The sequence below is a fragment of the Condylostylus longicornis genome, unplaced genomic scaffold (genome assembly GCF_029603195.1).
Source record: "Condylostylus longicornis isolate FDR11 unplaced genomic scaffold, ASM2960319v2 ptg000039l, whole genome shotgun sequence".
NCBI lineage: Eukaryota > Metazoa > Arthropoda > Insecta > Diptera > Dolichopodidae > Condylostylus > Condylostylus longicornis.
This window is the reverse complement of record NW_026578008.1, coordinates 1,248,518-1,270,405: the sequence shown is the minus strand read 5'-3', so window position 1 is coordinate 1,270,405 and position 21,888 is coordinate 1,248,518. Positions and strand designations below refer to the sequence as shown.

The window sequence follows — 21,888 nt, the reverse complement described above, 5'->3', positions numbered from 1 at the left end:
TATTGGATATATTCTATTCAACTTAAAGTCTCTATATTGTCAACTTTGTCGTAAATTAGATTTCAAGAAAATTTCTCTAGGGCCCCGAGAATGAATAATTTTGCATTTTCGACAATATCTTAAAGAATTTACTAAATTTGACCCGAACTTTCACAAATGGCATATTTTACACTTTTGCAGTTATTTTGAGCTAGTGAGAAGTACCTTGTAAGCTTTCTAGGAAAAATAGATTTAATGCATTATGCTAATTTTGAAATAGGTGAGAGTATATCGTAAATCCTGGAATATCGTAATAAGAATTTGCAAATGAATTTATTAATTATTGAGAATTTGACGTTTATTTTCCATATAAAAAGGTTAAGCCACCTATCGGAAAAAATGTGTCTAATAGTCTAGTCTTACATATATATTTATTGTGGTGTAATTAAGAAAGAAACTGATCCATGACTCTATTCTTTAATACGCTACACATCTACTTATATTTATTAAAATTCAAATAACTCAATCAATAAAATATTAATTAGTATAAAATGAACCGTTATTAAAATATGTAATTTTCAAAATTATGCAATTATTTACTTGTCATTTTTATTTTTACATGCGATTTATGTATATACGTGGATTGCGGATATTCCAATAAAAATATGCAAAAGTTTAGTAAATTTTTTTTTCGTTTATAATTCTATGGGATCGGGTTAACTACACATAATTCAAATTTGTGAAAAAAAAAACAAAAAAAAAAATAATAATAAAAATTTGACATGTTTAGGTGCGCATATTGCAACCGGCACATTATTTAAATATGAAAAATCGTGTTAAAAATGTATGAATAAAAAAATAAAAATTTGTTTTTAATTTTTTTTTATGTAAATTAGGTGCGGTCCCCATGTTAAAAAGTTTAATTGAAATTTGCGCGCCTGATTTATATTAAAATTTAAAAACAATGTTTTTATGGAAAAGTGAAACAAAAAAAAAAACACAGAACACACCAACAAAAGTTGGTGTACAAAAGCGTTAGCAAACAATTATGCATTTTTTTTTTCTCTTGTTTGAATGCGTTAAAATCACCTCTCAATAGCACTTAAAATAAAAATATTTTTTGTTTTTATGTTTTAATAAAACAGGGGTTCGTTTGAGGAAACATGTATAACAATTTGAAGAAAAAATCAAAATTGAAAGTGGGTTTGACTTTTTCCACATAATAAAAAATTTTAGATGAGAAAAAGATTATTTACGAGTAGAAGAAATTTATCACTTCTTTATTCCGTGTGTAACATTGGTGTAATTAAAATTTCAACAATTTTAAATATTTATTGTTAGATTTTGGTTTGTGCAGAAATTTTCATTTGTAATATCAAGGTGGCGTGGTATATAAGGAAATCATGCAAAAATTTGACATGTCGCTAAAAATTTTAATTGAAGTTGCTCTTATTAAAAGTAAATTCAGGAATACAAATTTTTCTTAGTTAAGTTACAAACAGTCCGGCAGGGTTGTAAGAGACACAACTGACGAGCTATAAATCCAAGGAGAAATTAATATATTTATAATTAGAAGGAAAAAATCCGATTAAATTAGAGTGAAAAAAAGTTGCGCTCTGAAGAGTTAATTAAAATGAATACCATAAGTGCAGGATATTTTTCATGAGTTAAGAACTAAATATTTCAAAAAATATTATTAAAGTAAGTTTAATAAAAATTTAAAATATTGCCATGTTATCAACGACATTAATCAATTATGCTTGACAAAGTATTGGTTTATTCACAGTTAACAACAGTAACACTATTACATTAAATAATAACTCTATAGCACTATTAATTCAACACTGAACTGATAGTTCTAGAATTTTAATATTGCAAAAATTTAATAAAAACAAAATAAAAAAAAAAAAATAATTTTTTCAAGGACTTTTTGTTAACAAGTTGATTTTATTTTTTTTTTGGTTAAAAATTTTTGTTAAAGAATTAGAATTTTTTGTTTCCTTAATGAATTCAATAAAATGTTGCATGTACTAATATAAATAATTTACAACAATAACAGTAAAAGATCTTATTAGCACAAAAAATAATTGTGAGAGCAACGACTCCATATTAATCTTATTTTTCTAATTTATTTTCCCTTAAGAACAGGGATAGTTTCATGTTTATAGTGATTATCTCTTTCTGTAAATAACTCGAACGAAATGCAATAAGAGAGGGAGACAGAGAGAGCACTTTTTTATGATATTGAATGTTTTTGTATAAAATATTGAAGAGAAGTTTAGCAATTTTTTAAGTGTACAGTTGCTATTAAATGATTTGACATTTCGGCACCGCATTAATTAATTGGACATAGTGATTCAAGATTAATGACAAACATTGTGTATAGCGCCTTTATTTCTAATATATGAAGTCTACGAATTTGCTTTTCAACCTAGTGTTATTGATTGAGGTTTTAAGGAAAATTTAGAAGAAATATAAATTTAAAACATATTTTCAATGTGTCCCTTACAGTTAATCATTTAATACATTACGAACGATAGAGCTGGGCAGAATTTTACTAATATATTTTAGTAGATTTATTAGAGTTCGCTCTCAGTATAAATAATTTTGTAATGCAGAATTAAAAGTTTTGCACTTTAAACTTAAATATTTAGATTTTAATCAAAATTACAGAAATAATAGTTAAAAATTTTTACAAAAAATACGAATTTAATTGATTATAGTTAAACAATATAAGGGGATTCTAGACCAATTATTTCGTTTCTTGAATTCAACAACTACGGATAATTACAAGAACATAACACAAAAGTAAATTATTAGTTTTTAATGATCTTGTATAATGTTATGACAAAATTACAGTATATTAAGAGAACACTGCACCATTGTAGATTATACAATACATGTACTTCGTTACAGAAACTCCTTATTTATTACTTTCATATTCTGAATTACAATTTTGAATTTTTATACTGAAATGAATATTGTACTTATATAAATTGAAAATTCATTCATGTACCCATTAAGTTGGGCACATGTAAGTAAAAACAGAAAATAAATGCTATTAATATTCTTAAAATGTTGGCAACATTTAGTTTAAATTGAACATAAATTTGTTTGTAATTTATAGAATGCGGAACGACTATATTTTTATACCCTGTGTATTTTCTTTTAGGAAATTAAACAATGTTCAAGAAAATTTATAATATATGGTTTAAATGTGTTGTCTACAAAATGTGTTCTTTAGTTTAAAATCAGAAAAAAAAATTACTTTGAAAAAATGAAAGCTTTACGCTCTACCGCACGATTTGAGTACAATTGAAGAAGTAATTGGACAAAGGATCTAAATAATATTTTGACGAAAATCGAGCTTTTCGGATAGGACATCATTAAATGTCATATATTTTCAATTGTAATTACTCTTGTAGCTAGAAACTTAATAGAAGACGAGATTGACAGTGCACATAGGAGTTAGGTAACTATTAGTTTTACAATTTGTTAATAAAAAAATGTGTTGAGACGCAAATGTAAATTAACCCCTTTTGTCCACTTAATGCTTCATTTGAAAAGTATAGCAAATTACGAAGAATATAATTTAGAACCTTTCATTTAAAACAAAAGCAGAATGGCAAGGCGGTAAGAAGAAGCCGTCATTCTAATGTAAGAACAAATACACCGTGGCATGATGGATATTTGAGATAAATTCACCAAAAAATTAATTTCCAGTTTTACAATATTAAAAATTTTCAGTTCCGTAAAATATTATGCTGACCTACCGGGACACAAAAATAAAATTTTACACTAAAATATGCAAAAAACAAAAGATAATTTCTCTTTTTAGTGTGAGCACAAAAGGGGAATTTTAGTACTTTGAAGAATAATATTTAAGTCAAAGGAAATGTGAACACATTATGGAATTTTTCAATAGAATCTTTCACTTTTCCTCCCTAATATCAACCCCATCCAATGTTTAAAGTAAATATTTTAGTGTATAATTAAAAAAAAAACCCATACACTTAATCTATGTATGTAATTAAATACAAAATTTTTTATAACACGATCAAATTTTATTGTTCTACCGGCAAAAGGCAAAAAGTACACAAATATGGTGTAGCTTATTTTCCTTTCCTTTTTAAGTTTGCCGCTCATTTATTAGTGATTCAGAAGCGTTTTATAAATAAAAAAATTGAAAAAAAAAATAATATCAGATTATAAAACAAGTGTTACCACCCAAAAATTTCAAAAAAAAAAATTAAAGTCGGTTTTCTTTGTCAAACATTATTTTTTTTTGTAGTGTGGTATGTTTTACAGGCAAAAAATAACAATAGATTTTTATTATAAAAGCAAAAAGAGAAGGCAATAAAGAAACGCTTACATTTCAATTTTAATCAAAGTTTGCAGTTGCAACAGTTGAGACAAAAAAAAACTGCTTTTTTTTTACACAGAGAAAAAAAAATCTCAAACATTTTTAATTTATTAATTTTTTTTTTTATGTTTTTCTTTGTTTTAATTTCAATTGTGTAGGTTTTTTGTGTTTTTCATTATCCTGATTGGCATCGCAAAAATTTACAACAAATTTTAAGAAAAAAAACAAAAAAACTTTTAATCTTTTTTTTTCATTTATTTTAGTAATTACTTTTTAGAGATAAGCAGGCACGTTGTAATCGAGCATTACAAAATATTAATAAAAAAATTTATTTTGTTTGCCTGGTTAATATTTTGAAATATGAAATTGTGTTTAGAAACACACATTAACCCCTCGTTGCCGGAGAATAGAAATAGACGAAATCTGTTACTAAATTGTTTTCTTTTTTGTTTCTCTATTTTTCTTATAAATGGAAGCTATAGTTTCTTAGAAAACAAAATTTTTTGAATTCGGGTGCTAGATCTGAGTTTAGGGACCCGAAGTATCGTCAGTTCCCTACGAATATAATAGAAATCAATGAAAGAATAATTGCGAAAAAGTGAAGTTAGAATATATCGTGAGGTTAATTCTACAACTAAATAACAGATCGGTTAGACTTAAACTCACAGTAAGACTGTCAAAATTGAATGACATCACAATATGACACAAAAAATCGCCATCAAATGTGCGAGATAATGAAATACTTTAAAGTATCAACTTAAAACTTAAATTTGATGTGTATTAACGATTTTGAAGCGATTTAAAGTTGGGGATGCCTGAGAATAGTATACAAAGGGTTAAAATTGAAATTAAGGAAACAAAAAATTTTTTTATACAATACTGAAATTAAAACATATGTAACTTGAAATTTGGCAGACTAGAACGTTATTCTTCCCATATTAAACAAGGTGGTTATATTTTCAATATAAAATGGAGAACAAAACTAGCAATTAATTTGCGATTTCTTATCAATTTTAGCAAAATTTAATATAAAAAACTTCATGTTTGATCAAAATAAATTAAACTTTACTAAACTTTATGGTATAAACAAATTCTCTTCAAATTTCCTAATATTATTACAGAAATCTGCATTTCTTTGACATTATGTATATGGCATTCTCTATAGCTTCTACTCCCTCGTACAAATAAAGGAATAAAATGTTATTGGGAATATTTATTTCAATAACTATAAATGACTTTAATATTTTCACAATGTTTTTATTAACAATATACAAAATCATCATCATTAAAAAAAAAGAGTGGCCCCCTGATTTTTCTCTTAAATTTCACTTGTAATTTATAACGTCGGTTAGCCTTTTTTACTCTTTTTATTTCGTTTTATTACGATAATTTCCAAAATCATATTTTCAAACTAAATTATAAATAAGAAGTTGTAATTTAATTTAAATATTTTAAATTACTTAAAATTTCTAAATCTCTTCAAAAATTATAAATTTACCTGATAATGTTACATTGACATGCATTAATCCTATATGTGTACCGATTCGTGCTGCAATTTTTTCTCTTGAAAATGCTTTATATGGTGCAACAATTGTTGTAGATGCCACATGCCATGAAGATCCTAATCTTGTTACTATTTATATATATATTAATGTATATAAAATAGAAAACAAAAAAAAAAATATCAATTAATTAACATCAATATGTTAAAAAATATTTAATATTTAAAAATTCATAAATTAAAGATAATAATCTCATAATATGATTAACAAATTTTATTTATATTTGTGTATACAATAATATATGAACATAATGATGCTGTGATGTAAATTTGTCACAATGAATAAAGATTAGTTATAAAAATATTAATAATATTTAATATGAACGAAAATTTTTTCAAAAAGGAAGATGAAAAATTATGAAGAAACATAAATTATACCAAATATTTTGTTATGATTACAAAATGATAATCCCATATGTTAAACTGATTAAACCTACATATATGTAAAACAAACACTGAACTCTGCACAGGATTTAAATATACAACATGTGTTTGATAATTATGGCATATTTGGAAACCGATATTAAATAAAGAAGTTAATTTTGCCCTACTTGTAATAGTAACGCTATTGAAATTGAAAATTTGCGCTCATAAAACGGCGTATTAATTTTCAGAATTTATCAGTATATAGGACAGAAACTAAAACGAATAATCTTCTCAATAGAAATATTTTTTGTTAGTTATAAAGCAATTGATAATTTTATAGGAGACATCAAATGAAAACTCATTATTTTTAAACTCATTTCACAAATAAAATGCTATTTAGTAATTCAATTCTAAAACTTACTTATAAGACTCTTCATATTTTCTTCACATAAATTGTTTAAGAATTGGTTAATTTAAAAATTATGATATAAACACTTTCTAATAATTCTTTGTTGTTAAATTATTCAAAATATTTCTAGTTTTAGATAACCTAAGGCAATATTCTACATGATATTCTAAAATACGGGAAAGTATGCTTCACAGTTATAACTACCTTTTAAGGGGGGGGGGGTCCTTTTTTTTTTACTTCACTCAAATTTACCACTATAATCACTAAAGAACTCAGCTACCTAACTAAGGGAACATTTTCGTGAAAAATTTTCTCACAGTAAGCAAAAAATAATTTGTCTGATTCGAGTAAGAACTCGAATACCCTTTCAAATTCTATGAACGGAAAATTTAATTTTTATTTTTCAGTTTCTTCAATTTCAACATTTTATTATAGCTTTTTTAAGAAATCGCAGCATATAACAATAGATTATAGATCTCAAGAATCTTGAGATCGGAAATAAATCTTAAGAAATTCGAATATAAGTATGTGTGCTTGTTAAAACTTGTGATGCATAAACCGTCTAATGTAATATTTTATAAAAAATCATTCAATTGAAACGTTTAACGAAAATTATACGAGTATTATTCTTGAACAACGCAAAAAAAAAAAAAAAAAAACTTCAATTGGACCTTTAATTATTAGGTGTAAAATAGGCCCTATTTATTTTTTTTTATATACATACGAGTATATAAGAAAAATAAAATCAAATCCAACTTAATATTTTGACATTGACTTTGATCTCTATTTAAAATTCAAACCTATTATCGTTCGTTCATTCATTCGTTCATTCATAATAATTGTACATTATTGTACGTATAAGATCCGTCTATGCACATTCCTTAATCGGTTCACTGATTCATTCATCCGTTTATTTTAATATTTTTATGGATGAGTGATTTTTTCCAATGTAATTAAATGATTGTTGTTGTTTATTAAATAGTTTTGCTTTAATTTTAATTTTAAGTTAAAAGTAATTTTTTGTTTTTATTTTTTAAATAAAATTTAAAATTATGGGAAATTGTCGGTAATCATATCATTATCGTCGATTCGATACCCTTATTAAAAAAAAAAAAAAATCAAAATTAGTTTAGTAAAATTTTTTTTTGATCGTTTGTTTTTTTTTTCCCTATTATTCAGTGACCTTGATATATTTTTCATTTTTATTATATTTTTAGTCGTAAATCATTTGAACTTGAATTAAGAACTTGTACTTTAATTTTAAAATTTGAGAAATGAAGTCTTTGTATAAGTAAATTGGGTTCTTTTATTAAATTTAAAAATTTATGAGAAAATTTTAATTTAGTTTTTAAAAATTGTGTGGACGAATTATAAGAATATTGAAAAGTTTTTCTTTTATATTTGAATTTTACTTAAATAATTTTAAAAAATTTCAATTAAAATTTATGAATGAAATTCTATACTATTTGAATTTTTATTTATTAGAAAATTAAAATTTCGAAATGTACCATCCGGAGTACATCAGTTTTTTTAATTTGTTTTTGCAGTCGTAATAGACCCTAGAGTTCTAATTATTGTTCCTTTTCATTTGTTTTAATTTTATTATTTTATGACATTAAACTCATGACTGACCTTATTATTTAAAAATATACTGTCAGGCCATTACTTGTACGTAATTAATTTGCCCAAAAATTTATTAAAAAAAAAAAAAAGAAAATTTTGTAAGAATTCGTAAGAATTTTTAATAAATTCTGTATGAAAAATGTTCTATAAGAAATTAACAAAATAAAAAGAAAGCTTCGGTTGTGTTATCCAGACAACGTTATTATTTTTTTTACTAAAATTATTAATTATTGTGAATATGTTTTAAAATCACAGACTTAATTGATTAATTATGATTTTGAAAATGGAATGTAAATGACTTGCGTTCATCCTGTTTTTATCTTTTGTTCTATGATTAATAAATTATGATAGTTTTTAAGAGAGAATTTAAACTAAGTAAGAAAAATATTTTTTAAAAATCAAAATTGTATACCGAATTTAGTTCTATATTGGTAAAAATATTTGACATAATTAGTTTTCAATTCCGATTTATTAAATAATAAGTGGTTTTCATACAATTTCTCATGTTAGTCGCATTTATTCAAAAATTGAAAATTTTATGCCTCATTATATTCAATATTTAAAATATTATTTAAAGTAGATTTATTTCCGTAAAATAAATCACAACAGAATATTAAAATTAGAAACTGTCATATTTTAATTATAATCAAAAATTATCCAAATTAAATTAATAATGTTGTTTTTATAAACGTTTAAGAGTTGAAATTCAACAATAATAATCATCCAATAAATCAAAATCAATAAATATAATCCAAAAAAAAAAAATCAGATTTGATAATACGAAAAAAAATTCACAAGGTTAAATTTTGCTCTGTTTTTCTTTAATCATCCGACTGCAATATTGCTATCAATAGATGAAATTAAAAAAAACAAAAACAGAAACATATCAAAATTATAATAATAAAAACACAAAAAAACAAATAATTAAATTTTTATATACTCACTAAATATGACTAGCCCAACAAAAAGACTCAAAGTCACGGTCGAAAATGTTGTGAATCTCTGCAAAATAAAGTAAGTTGTGATACATATAAGTATGTACATAAGTATGTGTTTGTAAACATTAAAATGTTCACATTCACATTTTATAAATATAATAAAAATATACTCGTCATTAAATTAAAAATTTTAAATATTTAAAAATATGGCATAACAGTATAATGCATAACAGTAAAATATTCATATTATTATGATTGCATATGGTCCAAATCACTGTTGCAGAAAAATTCTTTTTCAATATTATATATAGTGAGTAATGTTTCTCGTAAAACACTGAAGAAAGAAATCAATTTTATCGAAAGCATTTTTAATTGTTATTATTAGAAAAAGATCTAAGCGTTTTATAAAATAATTAGGCTTCAGCAAGAACATTACAATGGAATATTTTTCAAGAATCTAAGAATTTTTACATTCGACCTCATGAGAAATATACTAACATAGATTATTTGATTATGGTCTAACTATGTGAATATATCAGTGTATATATTTATTATTTTTGCTATACACGCTTAGCTCAGAATGCCTTGATATACAGATCGGCTTAGAAATTAGCCCATTCACCGATTAGCACTGTTTTTACAAAGTAGTGGATGCGTTATACTTCCCATTTCGCAGCCCACAATTCGAAATAAATTTAGAGCTATAAATTTTAAAAGAGAGAAAGAGAAGCAGGAAGGTTTTAAGTAAAGTTTAAAATATATTGATTTAATTGAAAAATTCAAATTCCAAAATTTTTATCGTAAAGTAACAATATTATAATAAAAGTTAGGTACTTCCAAAAGTTATAATAAGTTCACCTATTATTAAAGTACACCATATAACACACAACCATTTGTAATATAAAATTATCTAAACCGATATACTTAGTATATAGATTCCGGTTTTGACATATATGGTAATTGTGTGTTAAGTACACGACATTTACATTCTGTTTTACACTTATATATTTTAAAATAAAATTAAAGAAATCCGGTATATTACTTGAGTACAATTGAAATAGGCAAAATTTGTAAAAAAAAAAAAACAAGAATAAAATTCATATAAAAATTAATTTTAAAAAATAATTTTATATCCGCATTAATATACATTTACATACATACTGTATGTAAACATGATTTCATACAAAATTTAAATTACCTGTTTTCTTACACCTGGAAATATTACTAAAAATGCTAAATAAATAGTTGCAAATAGGACAGACACAGCTACAATTGATACATCACCAGTTACTGGCGTTCGATTTGAAAATGAATATAGTGTAGGTCCACCATCGTCTCGAAAAGCGTCGAACCAACCCTTCATTTTTAAGTTAAGCTCTGCAAAAAAAAAAAAATTAAAATATTGTTTTAGTCGTTTGTTTTTGTTTAAATTTTTATAAATTTTTATTTAAAATTTCAAAATTGGTTCTATAAAAATAATGAATTTCAAAAAGATTCAGAATAATAAATTGTTATACTTAGAGAAATATTTTTTGTGTATAATTTTAAGGATTTTTAAACTGTGGTGCCTAAAATTGCAACTATAAATTTATTATACACATAAAAATTAAATTAGTTTTGTTAATAAAATAAAGGTTTTTTTTCATACCCATATATGAAAGATACTAAAATAATAAATCAGAAAACTTGCTTAACTTGAAAACCTTGCATTTATATTCTAAGTAGTTGAAATCAAGAAGTATAAAGGTAAAAACAAAACTTATAATTTTTTTTTCTTTATATAGGAACTATTTTGAAAATAAGTATATATAATTATTTAGTCATGGAATACAGAGGGTTCCAGTTGTTCAATTCAATTACGAAAGCCGCATGAGCAAAGCAGCCAAATCTCACTTGTAAATGCAATTTTTGCTCCAACATTGTACTTATTAATATTATCCTGCCTATTTATCAGAGAGTTGCTTCATGTGTAGACACAAGCTTCAGATAAGTATAGTTAAAATTTTGAAATTTCATAAGCAATGAGATTTTTTGCTTAGATTTTCTCTAGAATAAGATTAATTTCTAGTTATTTAATCTAATTATTTCTCTAGAATAAAATTTTTATCCATCCACATTTTAAAGTCTATAACCTAAAGTCAAAATCGTAAAAAATGTCAATTTTTAATAGTTAATTTTCTAGAATTCATAGAGAATTTATAAGCTCGATGCTATACTTTAGACATTTTTGGTTCTCACCTATTTTTTTAACGTCTAAACTCCGAGTAAATAATTATATGTCAACATAACGTCAATTTGATTTTTCTAGAACTTGACATTTAATTTGCACTTGCGTAAATGTCTATTAAAATCTTGCAATTTGAATTAGACCTTTAATACAATTTCAATTATTTCAATTAAGAATATCAACGATTCTCGTACACTTTGTGCGTTCATAAAATAAAAATGCTTGTTGCATTAAAAATGCTTTATAATCTTACATTAAATTCTGTTATTGTTGGTGCTGCACCCTACAAAATAAAAATTGTTACTATGCGGCTATTATTACAATTTAAATTTTAATAATAGTAATAATTTTTCTTTTTAGATTTTTAATAGTTAATAACTTAAAAAAAAAAACAGTTAAAAACTAAATGAAAGGTAAATAAATTTTAAGTGTATTGTTGGGCAAAAATTCTTTTCGAATGGTTCGAAGTAAAATTGTTTTTTTTTTTTTTTAAGATTTGTTGTAGCAATAGATCGAGATTAATGGTCAATATGTTTTCCTCTTACATAAAGAAAAAAATATTTTTATGCACTTCACTTAACAATTTTTTTTTCTTGTTTTAATTTGAAAATTTTTTTAATGTTTTGTAAATATCTTAAAATAAATCTTTAAGACAAAACAAAATTTTTTTGGTTTAAATTTCATCGGGTAGGTGGTATAAATTTAATTATAAATTATTACACGAACAATGAATTTTAAAATTATTACATGTAATGTTATAGGCGCATATATATACACAGTCGGTGTATAATAAATGAATAAAATAATTAAATATTGCGAAAAACTAATTTGTGATTTAAAAATAGAAAATTAATTAAAAAAAAAAATAACAATAAATATACACGTGTAACTGACATATAATTACACAGTGGAATGCCTTGTTGAAAGAGTTCTCAATAAGGTGTATAACAGTTAGTGAATAAAAATTATATATATTAATTAAAATTAATTAAAATTAATAGAAAAATTAGTTTGGATATAAAAAAAAACCCCCGGTTTGGCGCTGTCATCGCATTGAGTCATTTAAAATTCCTTTCAGATTTGCTCATAAGGTTCAAATGGAGGAATTTTGCAAAGTCCTTTTATAGCTGAAGTGACTTGGTTCAATAGTTTATTTCTGCCAAAATGAAATTTTTAATTTATTTACGCCGCTCATACAATATTGTCAGTTGTTGGTAAAAACAGATAATTCGAGAAAGCAAAATATTAGAAATTGCAAGTCAACAAAAAACTGGGATGCAAATTTCAAATAATTAAAAAGAATTTAGTTATTTTGGAAATTGGTGTACTTCGGTTAAACGTGATTTAAATAATATTCTCCTGGAGCAAATAAATTATAAATTTCGGAATTCTCTTCAAGAATAGGTAAGTTATATATCTCTAAGTTTTCATACAAGTCTTTGGTGCTCCTCTTCAATTAAATTTAATAAAATTTTCAATACTGTTGAAATAGAATCAAATTTTGAATTACTTGTTTATCGAAAATTTCGGATGGAAATTTCCATTTAAAATATTTAAAAATAATTGAAAATTATGAAGAAATATTCCATTATGAAATTCATTGTAAATTAGAATGAAAAAATTTATTTTTTTTAAATTTAAATTAAATATGGAAATATGGGGGAATGTGAGGAGTTTTAGAAAACAAACATTAAATTCTTCAGGAACGATAAAATTCAAGGAAATTTTTTATAATAAAAAATTACAATTCAAAAATTTGGAATAACCAACTAAAGAAACTAAATTTAATGTTCAATGCAATGTTGATGTTTCCTACATTTGTATAACACTTTTTACTATAATAATAAACATAATAAATTTCATATAAAACCTTAAAATCATGCTACTTAAATATTCTACAGACATTCTCCCATAAATCTCATTACAACAACACAAAAAATTCTATCAAAAATTATCACGTTTCCATAATAAAATCATGTTTAAAATTAAAAATATTTTTATTTATTTTGAAATCCGAATTTTGAATATAAAAAGGGAAGATTCTTGAAGAATACGAGGGTCACTATTTATATTTCGGGTCCTGGCAATACTAGTGCTGCCAGGTGCAATCTGACACTTCCATTGGAAAGTTTGACATTTTTTAGCACAACTTCACTCAGAACGTTTTGTCATTCGAGCGCGAATTGCTTTGTTTACAGTGACTTGAAAAATTCATCTCGGTCAAAAAATGGAATTGTCGCATGAAAATTTTCGTGCGATGATTTTTTACGATTTTCGGCGCGGATTATCGAGACAAGAGTGTCTCGATCAACTTGTTTCGACTTTTGGTGATGAAGCACCATCAAAAACCACTGTAAATCGCTGGTACCAAGAGTTTGGTTTCGGACGCCGTTCGCTCCAGGATGAATTTCGTGAAGGTCGGCCAATTTCGGTCGTTTTGCCGGAAACCATCGATGCTGTGCGCGAAATGATAATGATGGACCGGCATGTGACATACTGTGAGATTGAGGCATCCTTGGGCATTAGTTCCACCAGCGTACATAAGATATTGCATGAACATCTTGCCGTGAAAAAGGTGTGTTGTCGATGGATCCCAAAAAATTTGACGATTGCACAAAAGAAGGCTCGTGTCGATTGGAGCAAAGAAATGTTGAAAAAATTCAATCGCGGTACGTCAAAAGACGTTTATAAGATAGTCACAGGTGATGAATCATGGATCTATGCATATGAGCCCGAAACGAAACAGCAATCGACCGTATGGGTGTTCCAAGACGAGCCAAATCCAACAAAAGTTGTTCGTGGAAGAAGCACATCGAAGCAAATGATCGCGTTTTTTTTTTGGTATAACCGGTCATGTGGCCACAGTACCTTTAGTGGAACGTAGGACGGTCAATTCTGAATGGTACACCACCATCTGTTTGCCGAAAGTTTTCGAAGAAATAAGGAAAACAAACAAGCGCCGGCGAATCATTCTTCATCATGACAATGCAAGCTCTCACAAATCAGCTGAAACAATGGACTATTTGAGCACTAAAAATGTCGAATTGATGGGTCATCCGCCGTACAGTCCTGATTTAGCACCCAATGACTTCTTCTTATTCCCTCACATCAAAAAAAAAAATGCGTGGACAACGATTTTCAACACCTGAAGAAGCAGTCGATGCGTTCAAAAACCATGTTTTGGAGGTGTCTCAATCGGAGTGGAAAAAGTGCTACGAAAATTGGTTTCAGCGCATGCAAAAGTGTATTGATCTTCATGGGGAATATTTTGAAAAACAATAAAACCATTTCCAATGATAAATGTTTGTTTTTTATTGCTAGACCCGAAATATAAATAGTGACCCTCGTATTTGAATAAAAACTATTTTGTTCAAGTTTCGTCAATTATCACAAAAAGAAAAACCACTATTTCACGTTTACATTTACTGATTTTTTGGTTTCCCACCTTCACACGCCTACTTCTATATAATTTTCTGCATTGTTGTGCATATTATACAATGTTTTTACAAACTACTTATATTTTATATTACATATAAAATATAAGTAGTTTGTAGTTGGTGTTAACGTCTGAGAATCTGTGTAGAACAATTAAATTTTTAATTTTTCATTAAAACATTCTAATCGTTGAATGAGTTTAGTAATAAAAATTAAAAATATTTAAATCTAATTTAATTACATTTAAATTAGATTTAAATATTTTAAATTAATTAAAAAAAATTTAAATCCATAAAAATTGTATAATGAATTATAAATATATAAAAAAACAACAAGTTTCTCGCTAAAGTCTTTTGTTTTTGTTCGGGAAAAATTCGATGTTTCGCCTAATTAAAAACGATGAATACTTAAGTATATGAATTGAAAAAAAAAGCGTTTTAACAAGATTTTAATTGTTCGGAAGGAATTGTTATCCGGTATTAATTATAAGATATCACGAACTGTACCACCCTATTCACCATCCAGGATTTCTTACGAACTCAAGGGGTAAACAAAAAACGACTTAAACAAATTCACAAAGTCAAAATGTCAAATTTACATTTTGTTGCTTTCATTTTAAGAACTCATCAAAATATTTTCCCATTTCGTATTCTTCTGTAATCAACGACAACAAAAACAAAAAAAAAATATTGACAAAGAATTAAAATGTCAATTTTCTTCTGTCATGAATTTTAATCGATTTTTTTTTCAACTACTCAATTTAAAATTAAAAAAAAAAAGAACCGAAAATTCTGGTTTTCGACAATTTTTGTTTTTTTTTTTCTTAATTTGGAAGTCTTTTTCTTTTATTTTTTTTTAATAAAAAAAATGCATGAATATTTGACCGGTCAAATTCAGGGCCGGCAACTCTATAATAATTACAACCAAAATATTAAAAAAAATGATTTAATAATAATTTTATTAAGTATAAGGCAAATTAAAACAAAAATGATAATCAGTTTCGGCAAAACAGCAACTCAAGAATCAAAATATCATCTGATTGTTTTATTCTTTTCAAGAGAATTTAATTTAGTTTTTTCATCTTTTTTGTTTCTCATATGAAAAAAAATTTTTAATTAAGACAAAATAATTACAATACCAAAATAAATAAACAAAAAATATTTTGTTCCTTATACTAATTATTCATTTCACATAGATAAGATGGTCAAACATACAGAGTGTTATAAAAATAAAAATTTTCGAAATTAAATCCATTTAAAGACAAATTTCCAACAAATATTACTGACACCTACAGCTTATTGGTATTACACTCATACAAGAAATTTAGCTATGTTGAAACAATAATTTACATATCAAACATTGCGTATATATTTTGTATGGTTTGATCATACAAAATATGATTTGTTTGATAGAACAAATACAGCTCGTTAGAGCATCAAACAAAATCGATATGAGCAATTTGATGATCAAATAAAATTTCACTTACATATAAAGTAGTCTTTCAAATATTGTTCAACCACTCAATTATTACTTATGAATTAAATAAGTTTCAAACTTTAAAATCTTCAATTATTCACTTATTAAACAAAAAATATGTGTTCCTATTTTAGACAACATATTGACTGAAATATTTCTTAAAATCATTTTCAAATTTATAGTCAAAAAATGCAGGTAATCATAATAAAGGGCTAATAAAATTCTAATTTTTCATTACATTAGATTTCATACGAAATTTAATTTTCTAATAAAGTAATAATATATTGAAATATTTGAACGCGGGATAAAGTAATAATATTGAAATGTGCTCTTTTACCTGCTTAAAAATTTGTTTGTTCCAACAAAAATTGATTTCAGTTTACGTGTTTACCTTAATTATCGCGCGTTCAAAGATCTTAAACTTAATTGTGACTTATGTAGGTACATACTCATGTGTTCTATTCGTATATATTAGCATAATTAATATAACATCATTTTAAATATCTTATGGAATATTGCATTAAATTCTATTTTAGAAAGTATTCTTTTCTAAAAATTGAAATATATGTATGTGCAGAATCGACATCGAATTTAGTATGCTAAATGCTGTAACCCTAAAATAGTTTATGTTTTCGATAAAATTAATTTTTATGTTTAAATAGACACCTTACTAAATTTGGTAGGAACAAAATAAACAAAATAATTAGTTGAACTTAATTCGACTCGATTAATTTTAGTACTTATTAATTCGGCCCATAGTCTTGTAAAACATTAATGTTAGTCTGTTTCAAACTGTCAATTGCAATTTGATAATTCTTAAAATTAGCAAAAATTAAATTTTGTTCCAAAATGCGGGACACCCCAACATATTATGAAACAAATTTTTCTGTACCCTGTAATTTTTCATAAGCTTATTTTTATTTAAAAAAAAAAATTAATTAAAATTTATTTAAAACACAGAACTAAGTATACAATTTGTTTGCACTCTCAATTTATAAAAGAATTTGTGCACACACACACACAAAAAAGTACTTGATTTCATACACATACCATGTAGCCATTTATGTACAGTGCAGAAGCATAAAAATAAAAAAACACCAAGACAAAATTTAAGATTTTGTTTTTTTTTTTCAATTTTATTTTTGGAAGTTTTAAACATTTTGTTTTTCGTTTTTTTTGTTCTTAGTTTTTGTTTTATCGGAATTAAAAACTAAACAACTTTTGTTTTCATTTTGGGGAAAAATAAAAGTTAAGTTCAGGGGCGGACATTACCTACCTTTTTTAATAAAATCATATTTTTGTTTTCCTTTTCCTCTTTCTGTTTTTTTCTTTTACTTCCATAACAGTATTGTTGTTGTTACTTTAAATAGTAATAAAAATAATGTAAATAATATTTAATGTTAAATAAACAGAAGAAAAAAACAACAACAAACAAAATAATATTAATAAAATCGTAACAGTTAATCGTAAGAGCAGAGACAACAATTCATATACACTTCGTAAAAATTAAACTGTTCGACGAATATAGCAAAGGAATATTGAGAGTAAAACAATATTCATACTCAGTACGGTATGCAGTAATTACCCAAAACTTGTACATAAATAATATGAAACTGGATTTCAATTTATTGAAATAAAATCATAATGCAAAAAAATATTAAGAAAAAAAAAAACTATAAAAATTGCATGGAAATTTTTTTTTTTTTTTGTGACCGGAGGGAATTTAAAGGTCACATGAGAATTTAACTGGCCATTTAACTGTAATAAATTTAAATTAATTGACAAAAATATTCAATAATATTTTATTTCATTACAAACTTTTATGATTACAGCAAAAAAAAATATCAGAAGAAAAAAATTGGAAAAGTGAAACATGACTTTTGTAGAATGTGAGGGAATGAAAAAATAATGAAAATGTTTTTTTTTTTTGTATGCAATGTGATTCGAATCATTGTACTATTGTACATTAAATTAAAATATTGTGTAGTTTTTTTCGTGCTCAATGCAGTGACCATTTGCATATAAAATAAATGCATGGTAAATATATCTTATTTGCTTTTCATTTATTTGAAATTCAGTAAACTAAGCTTCAGCTTAGAATTTGGCCTTTGGCAATATAAATTCGGACCTCATTATAAATTAACTTAGAGGAAAATCAAACAATTTTTCAAAAAAATATCTTACATTGCACGAAACAGACATAAATTTTATGAAAAAAATATTATTTTTCAAGGTTTCAACTTTAATTGGTTAAAAAGAGAAGTTTGATAAAATATTTATGTGTTATTATTATTACTACAATTTAATATTATTAAAACAATTCAGTTTGGGCGAAAACCGGTTCAAATATTTAATTTTGAATATAATTTATCAACTACAATTAGATAAAAAACTTTACTAAAAAATTTAATCATGCTAAGATTACCAGAATTCAAGATAATTTTAGTGTACAGCAACTCCGTGAAAGGAAATCTTCGTCATAATTTGAGATGAAACCCAAAAAAAAGTCTTTTACTCTTCTTCTTTTTAGTGGGAGTGTCTCTAACTCTAAAAGAATGTACAGTTATTAAATGTTTGCAATTTCTATTAAATTATTGGGTCGTTTAAGGTCACTTAAAGTTCAAATATTATTTCTGTCAAAAATACCGTTATTAAAATATTTTTTACTTTAAGTTTAACATTTATAATTATAACTTTTCATTCTATTGATCTTTATTCATTCAATTTCAATATTGATTTAATATACACTTCACATTGAAATTTAACACTTGTACCTACATATATTATAAACAAATGGTCACATTATTGATATTAAAATTTTTATATAGCAATAAATTAAGTTTTAACATTAAAATTTATTATACATACAAAATTTTGTTCACATATTGTATAATAATATCTGAAATTGAATACGAAATATAATAATGTAATTTCAGAATTGTAAAATTTATATTATTCCAATTAAAACTGACAAAATCTTGACTACTGGCATTTCAAAGTGCATTCAAGATGAAAAAAAAAATTTACTTATCAATCAATTTCATACACAATTGATTTGTAAATAAAAAAAATCAAAGTGTAACCCATAAGAATAAAAGTGATAATTTTAATTTTTAGTATGTCGTATAACACACAAAAAACACACAAACAACATAGAATTATGTTTGAAATAATTTTTGCATTCCATTTGAACGTGCATAATATTCTCAATTACGAGTACATCTACCTAAAACTAAAAAGAAGTAATTGAGAAAAGTAATTCAGAGATGTTCGTAACTAACATTTATTCCGGTAGATGGCCTTATAGAGAAAAAACGTAAAATCCTCAATTTTCAAAATTATAAGCTCGTTTTCATTACTCCGAAATAGTTCGGAGTAAAATATTTTTCTAAAAGGAACTCATTAACTATAAAATATATTTTACTACCTTGTTAAATGAAAAACCAAAAAAGCAGAAATTTATGAGTTCATACTTAAAATTCAACAAGTTTAAAAGTTTCGCAAAAGTTTTAATATAAAAAAAAAATTTGCATTTAATTTTGAATTCAAAAATTGTTTTTTTCGACTATTTTTTGAATTACATACATACACTACCATGCACACTACATTTGAATTGTTTGCATATGTTTACCAACACATGCTCATAACTGTACAAAATTTTGTTGTTGTTGTTACCATGTGAAAAAATCATTTTCAATGTCATGGATTTGGTGGCGATAAACGAGTAGTTTTTTTTTGTTTTTGTGCAAATAGCTAATACATACACATGTATGTACATGGAATATTTTAAATTTTGACTGATAGTTAATCACCAATTATTGGTAAATGCTTTGATTTTGATTTAATAATGCGTAACTTGTATGTATGGAATAGAAAATTGTTTTACCATATTTGCATTTTGTTGACTACACAAAAACATGATATACTTGAATAGATTCGATTAAAATACGCATATAATAATGTACATACATATATATACACACATTTATGTACCTGTACCATGTACAACAATATTATGGACTTTGCCTTTCTTCTTTCCAAGTTATTGCATTAAAACTGTTAATGTCAAAGCAGGTGGCCATTTAATTACTTGTGATTGTGATAAAGTTTAAAATAAAATTAATTTTGCTTCTCTTTGAAAAAAATTTGTTTATTATGTACACATGTGTATGTATGTATGTACATATTTGCATTGTGAACTAATTTGATTATAGCTTCCGTAATATTAAAAATTAAATATGGAATAGGAAAAGTGAAATATGTAAGCACGTGAGATTTTAAAAAAAAAAGTTATGTAAAATTTAAGAGTATGAAAAAAAAGCTATGAAATTTAGTGCTATTTACATACATACACAAACACACACGTATGGTTTAATTTAAATATGATAAACGTATTTTGTATTTTGTTTCGACTAAATAAAAATTCAGTTTTGAAATAAAGCCATAAACGAATGAGTATGTGAAGAAAGCAAAAGTTAGATTTGGCGATTGGCATTTTTATTATATTTTTTTGAATAATAACATTTTCCACTATAATACATAAAAATTTTTTTGACAAGTATATAGGTAAATATTTAATGAGACAAACAATTATGAAACTTCTATAAATTAGATGAATAATTTTTTATATATGGATCAAACAAATTTTTGCAGATTACAAAAAAGTATAGAACAGTAAAGTCGTAGATTAAATTGTAGATAAAGGCTGATGAATGTTTACATATCATGACTGATATTATCTGATGGCGCTCAGACTTTACGTCATAACAAAAGTCAATGGATCGCTGCTTCAAAATTCCACAAAAAATTCATTGCCGCCATTTTACTTTTAAAAAGTCTGACAAAAAATCTGTTGGGAATACAGTAACTTCTATTTTTTTTTTGTTTTAAGTAACTCGTCTAAATTTTATAAAACAATAAAAAATTTAAAAAACCTATAAAATTTAATTATTAAATAATATACTTTAAAAAATTGGGTTAACCCCTTATTTCAGAATATTATTCAGAAATTATAATATAAGTAAGGTCTTTTAAAATTCGCGCCTAGATGTTGTTCTAAAATAAAACATATACAAAATTCTATTTCTCAATAACTCCTAAACCAGAATAGGAAGGAAGAAATTTTAAAATTTAAAATTTTAAATTTTTCGAACTTTAAGGTTATGTAATTCCGAAATCTGAACTGATTATGACTAATGTAGATATTCGATAGAAATACGTCTATCTAGGATAGGCAAAGGGTTATACCTCAAATTTCAAAAAATAAATTATTAGTTGAAAGAGATTTTAAGTCACTGTAGCTCCGAACCTGTTGTCAACATTGTCCTCATACAAAAATTTTCTCAATTTATGAGAGTCATACTGTATACATCTAGCCAACGAATGGAATTTCGTTTTCTTGTTAGAAAATATTTTTATGCAACTTTTTTGTTCTTAAAAGATTGTTGGTACAATTCTTGTTCTTACACCCAATACATAATCTATTAAAAGAGTTTAATTAAAAAAGAAGGA

The 21,888-nt window shown here is 25.1% G+C and overlaps 1 protein-coding gene across 1 annotated transcript in view; it reads right to left on the bottom strand.

Moving 5' to 3' along the window:
• Positions 1–21,888, bottom strand: part of LOC129609429 (dual oxidase maturation factor 1) — a 72,132-nt gene that overhangs the window by 5,605 nt on the left and 44,639 nt on the right. Inside the window, exons 3-5 of the mRNA XM_055521333.1 lie at positions 10,438–10,616; positions 9,246–9,303; positions 5,841–5,975 (exon numbers count right to left, since the gene is read on the bottom strand). Coding sequence (XP_055377308.1) covers positions 5,841–5,975; positions 9,246–9,303; positions 10,438–10,602 — 358 coding nt within the window. The 5' untranslated portion in view covers positions 10,603–10,616. The remainder of the gene's footprint in view (positions 1–5,840; positions 5,976–9,245; positions 9,304–10,437; positions 10,617–21,888) is intronic.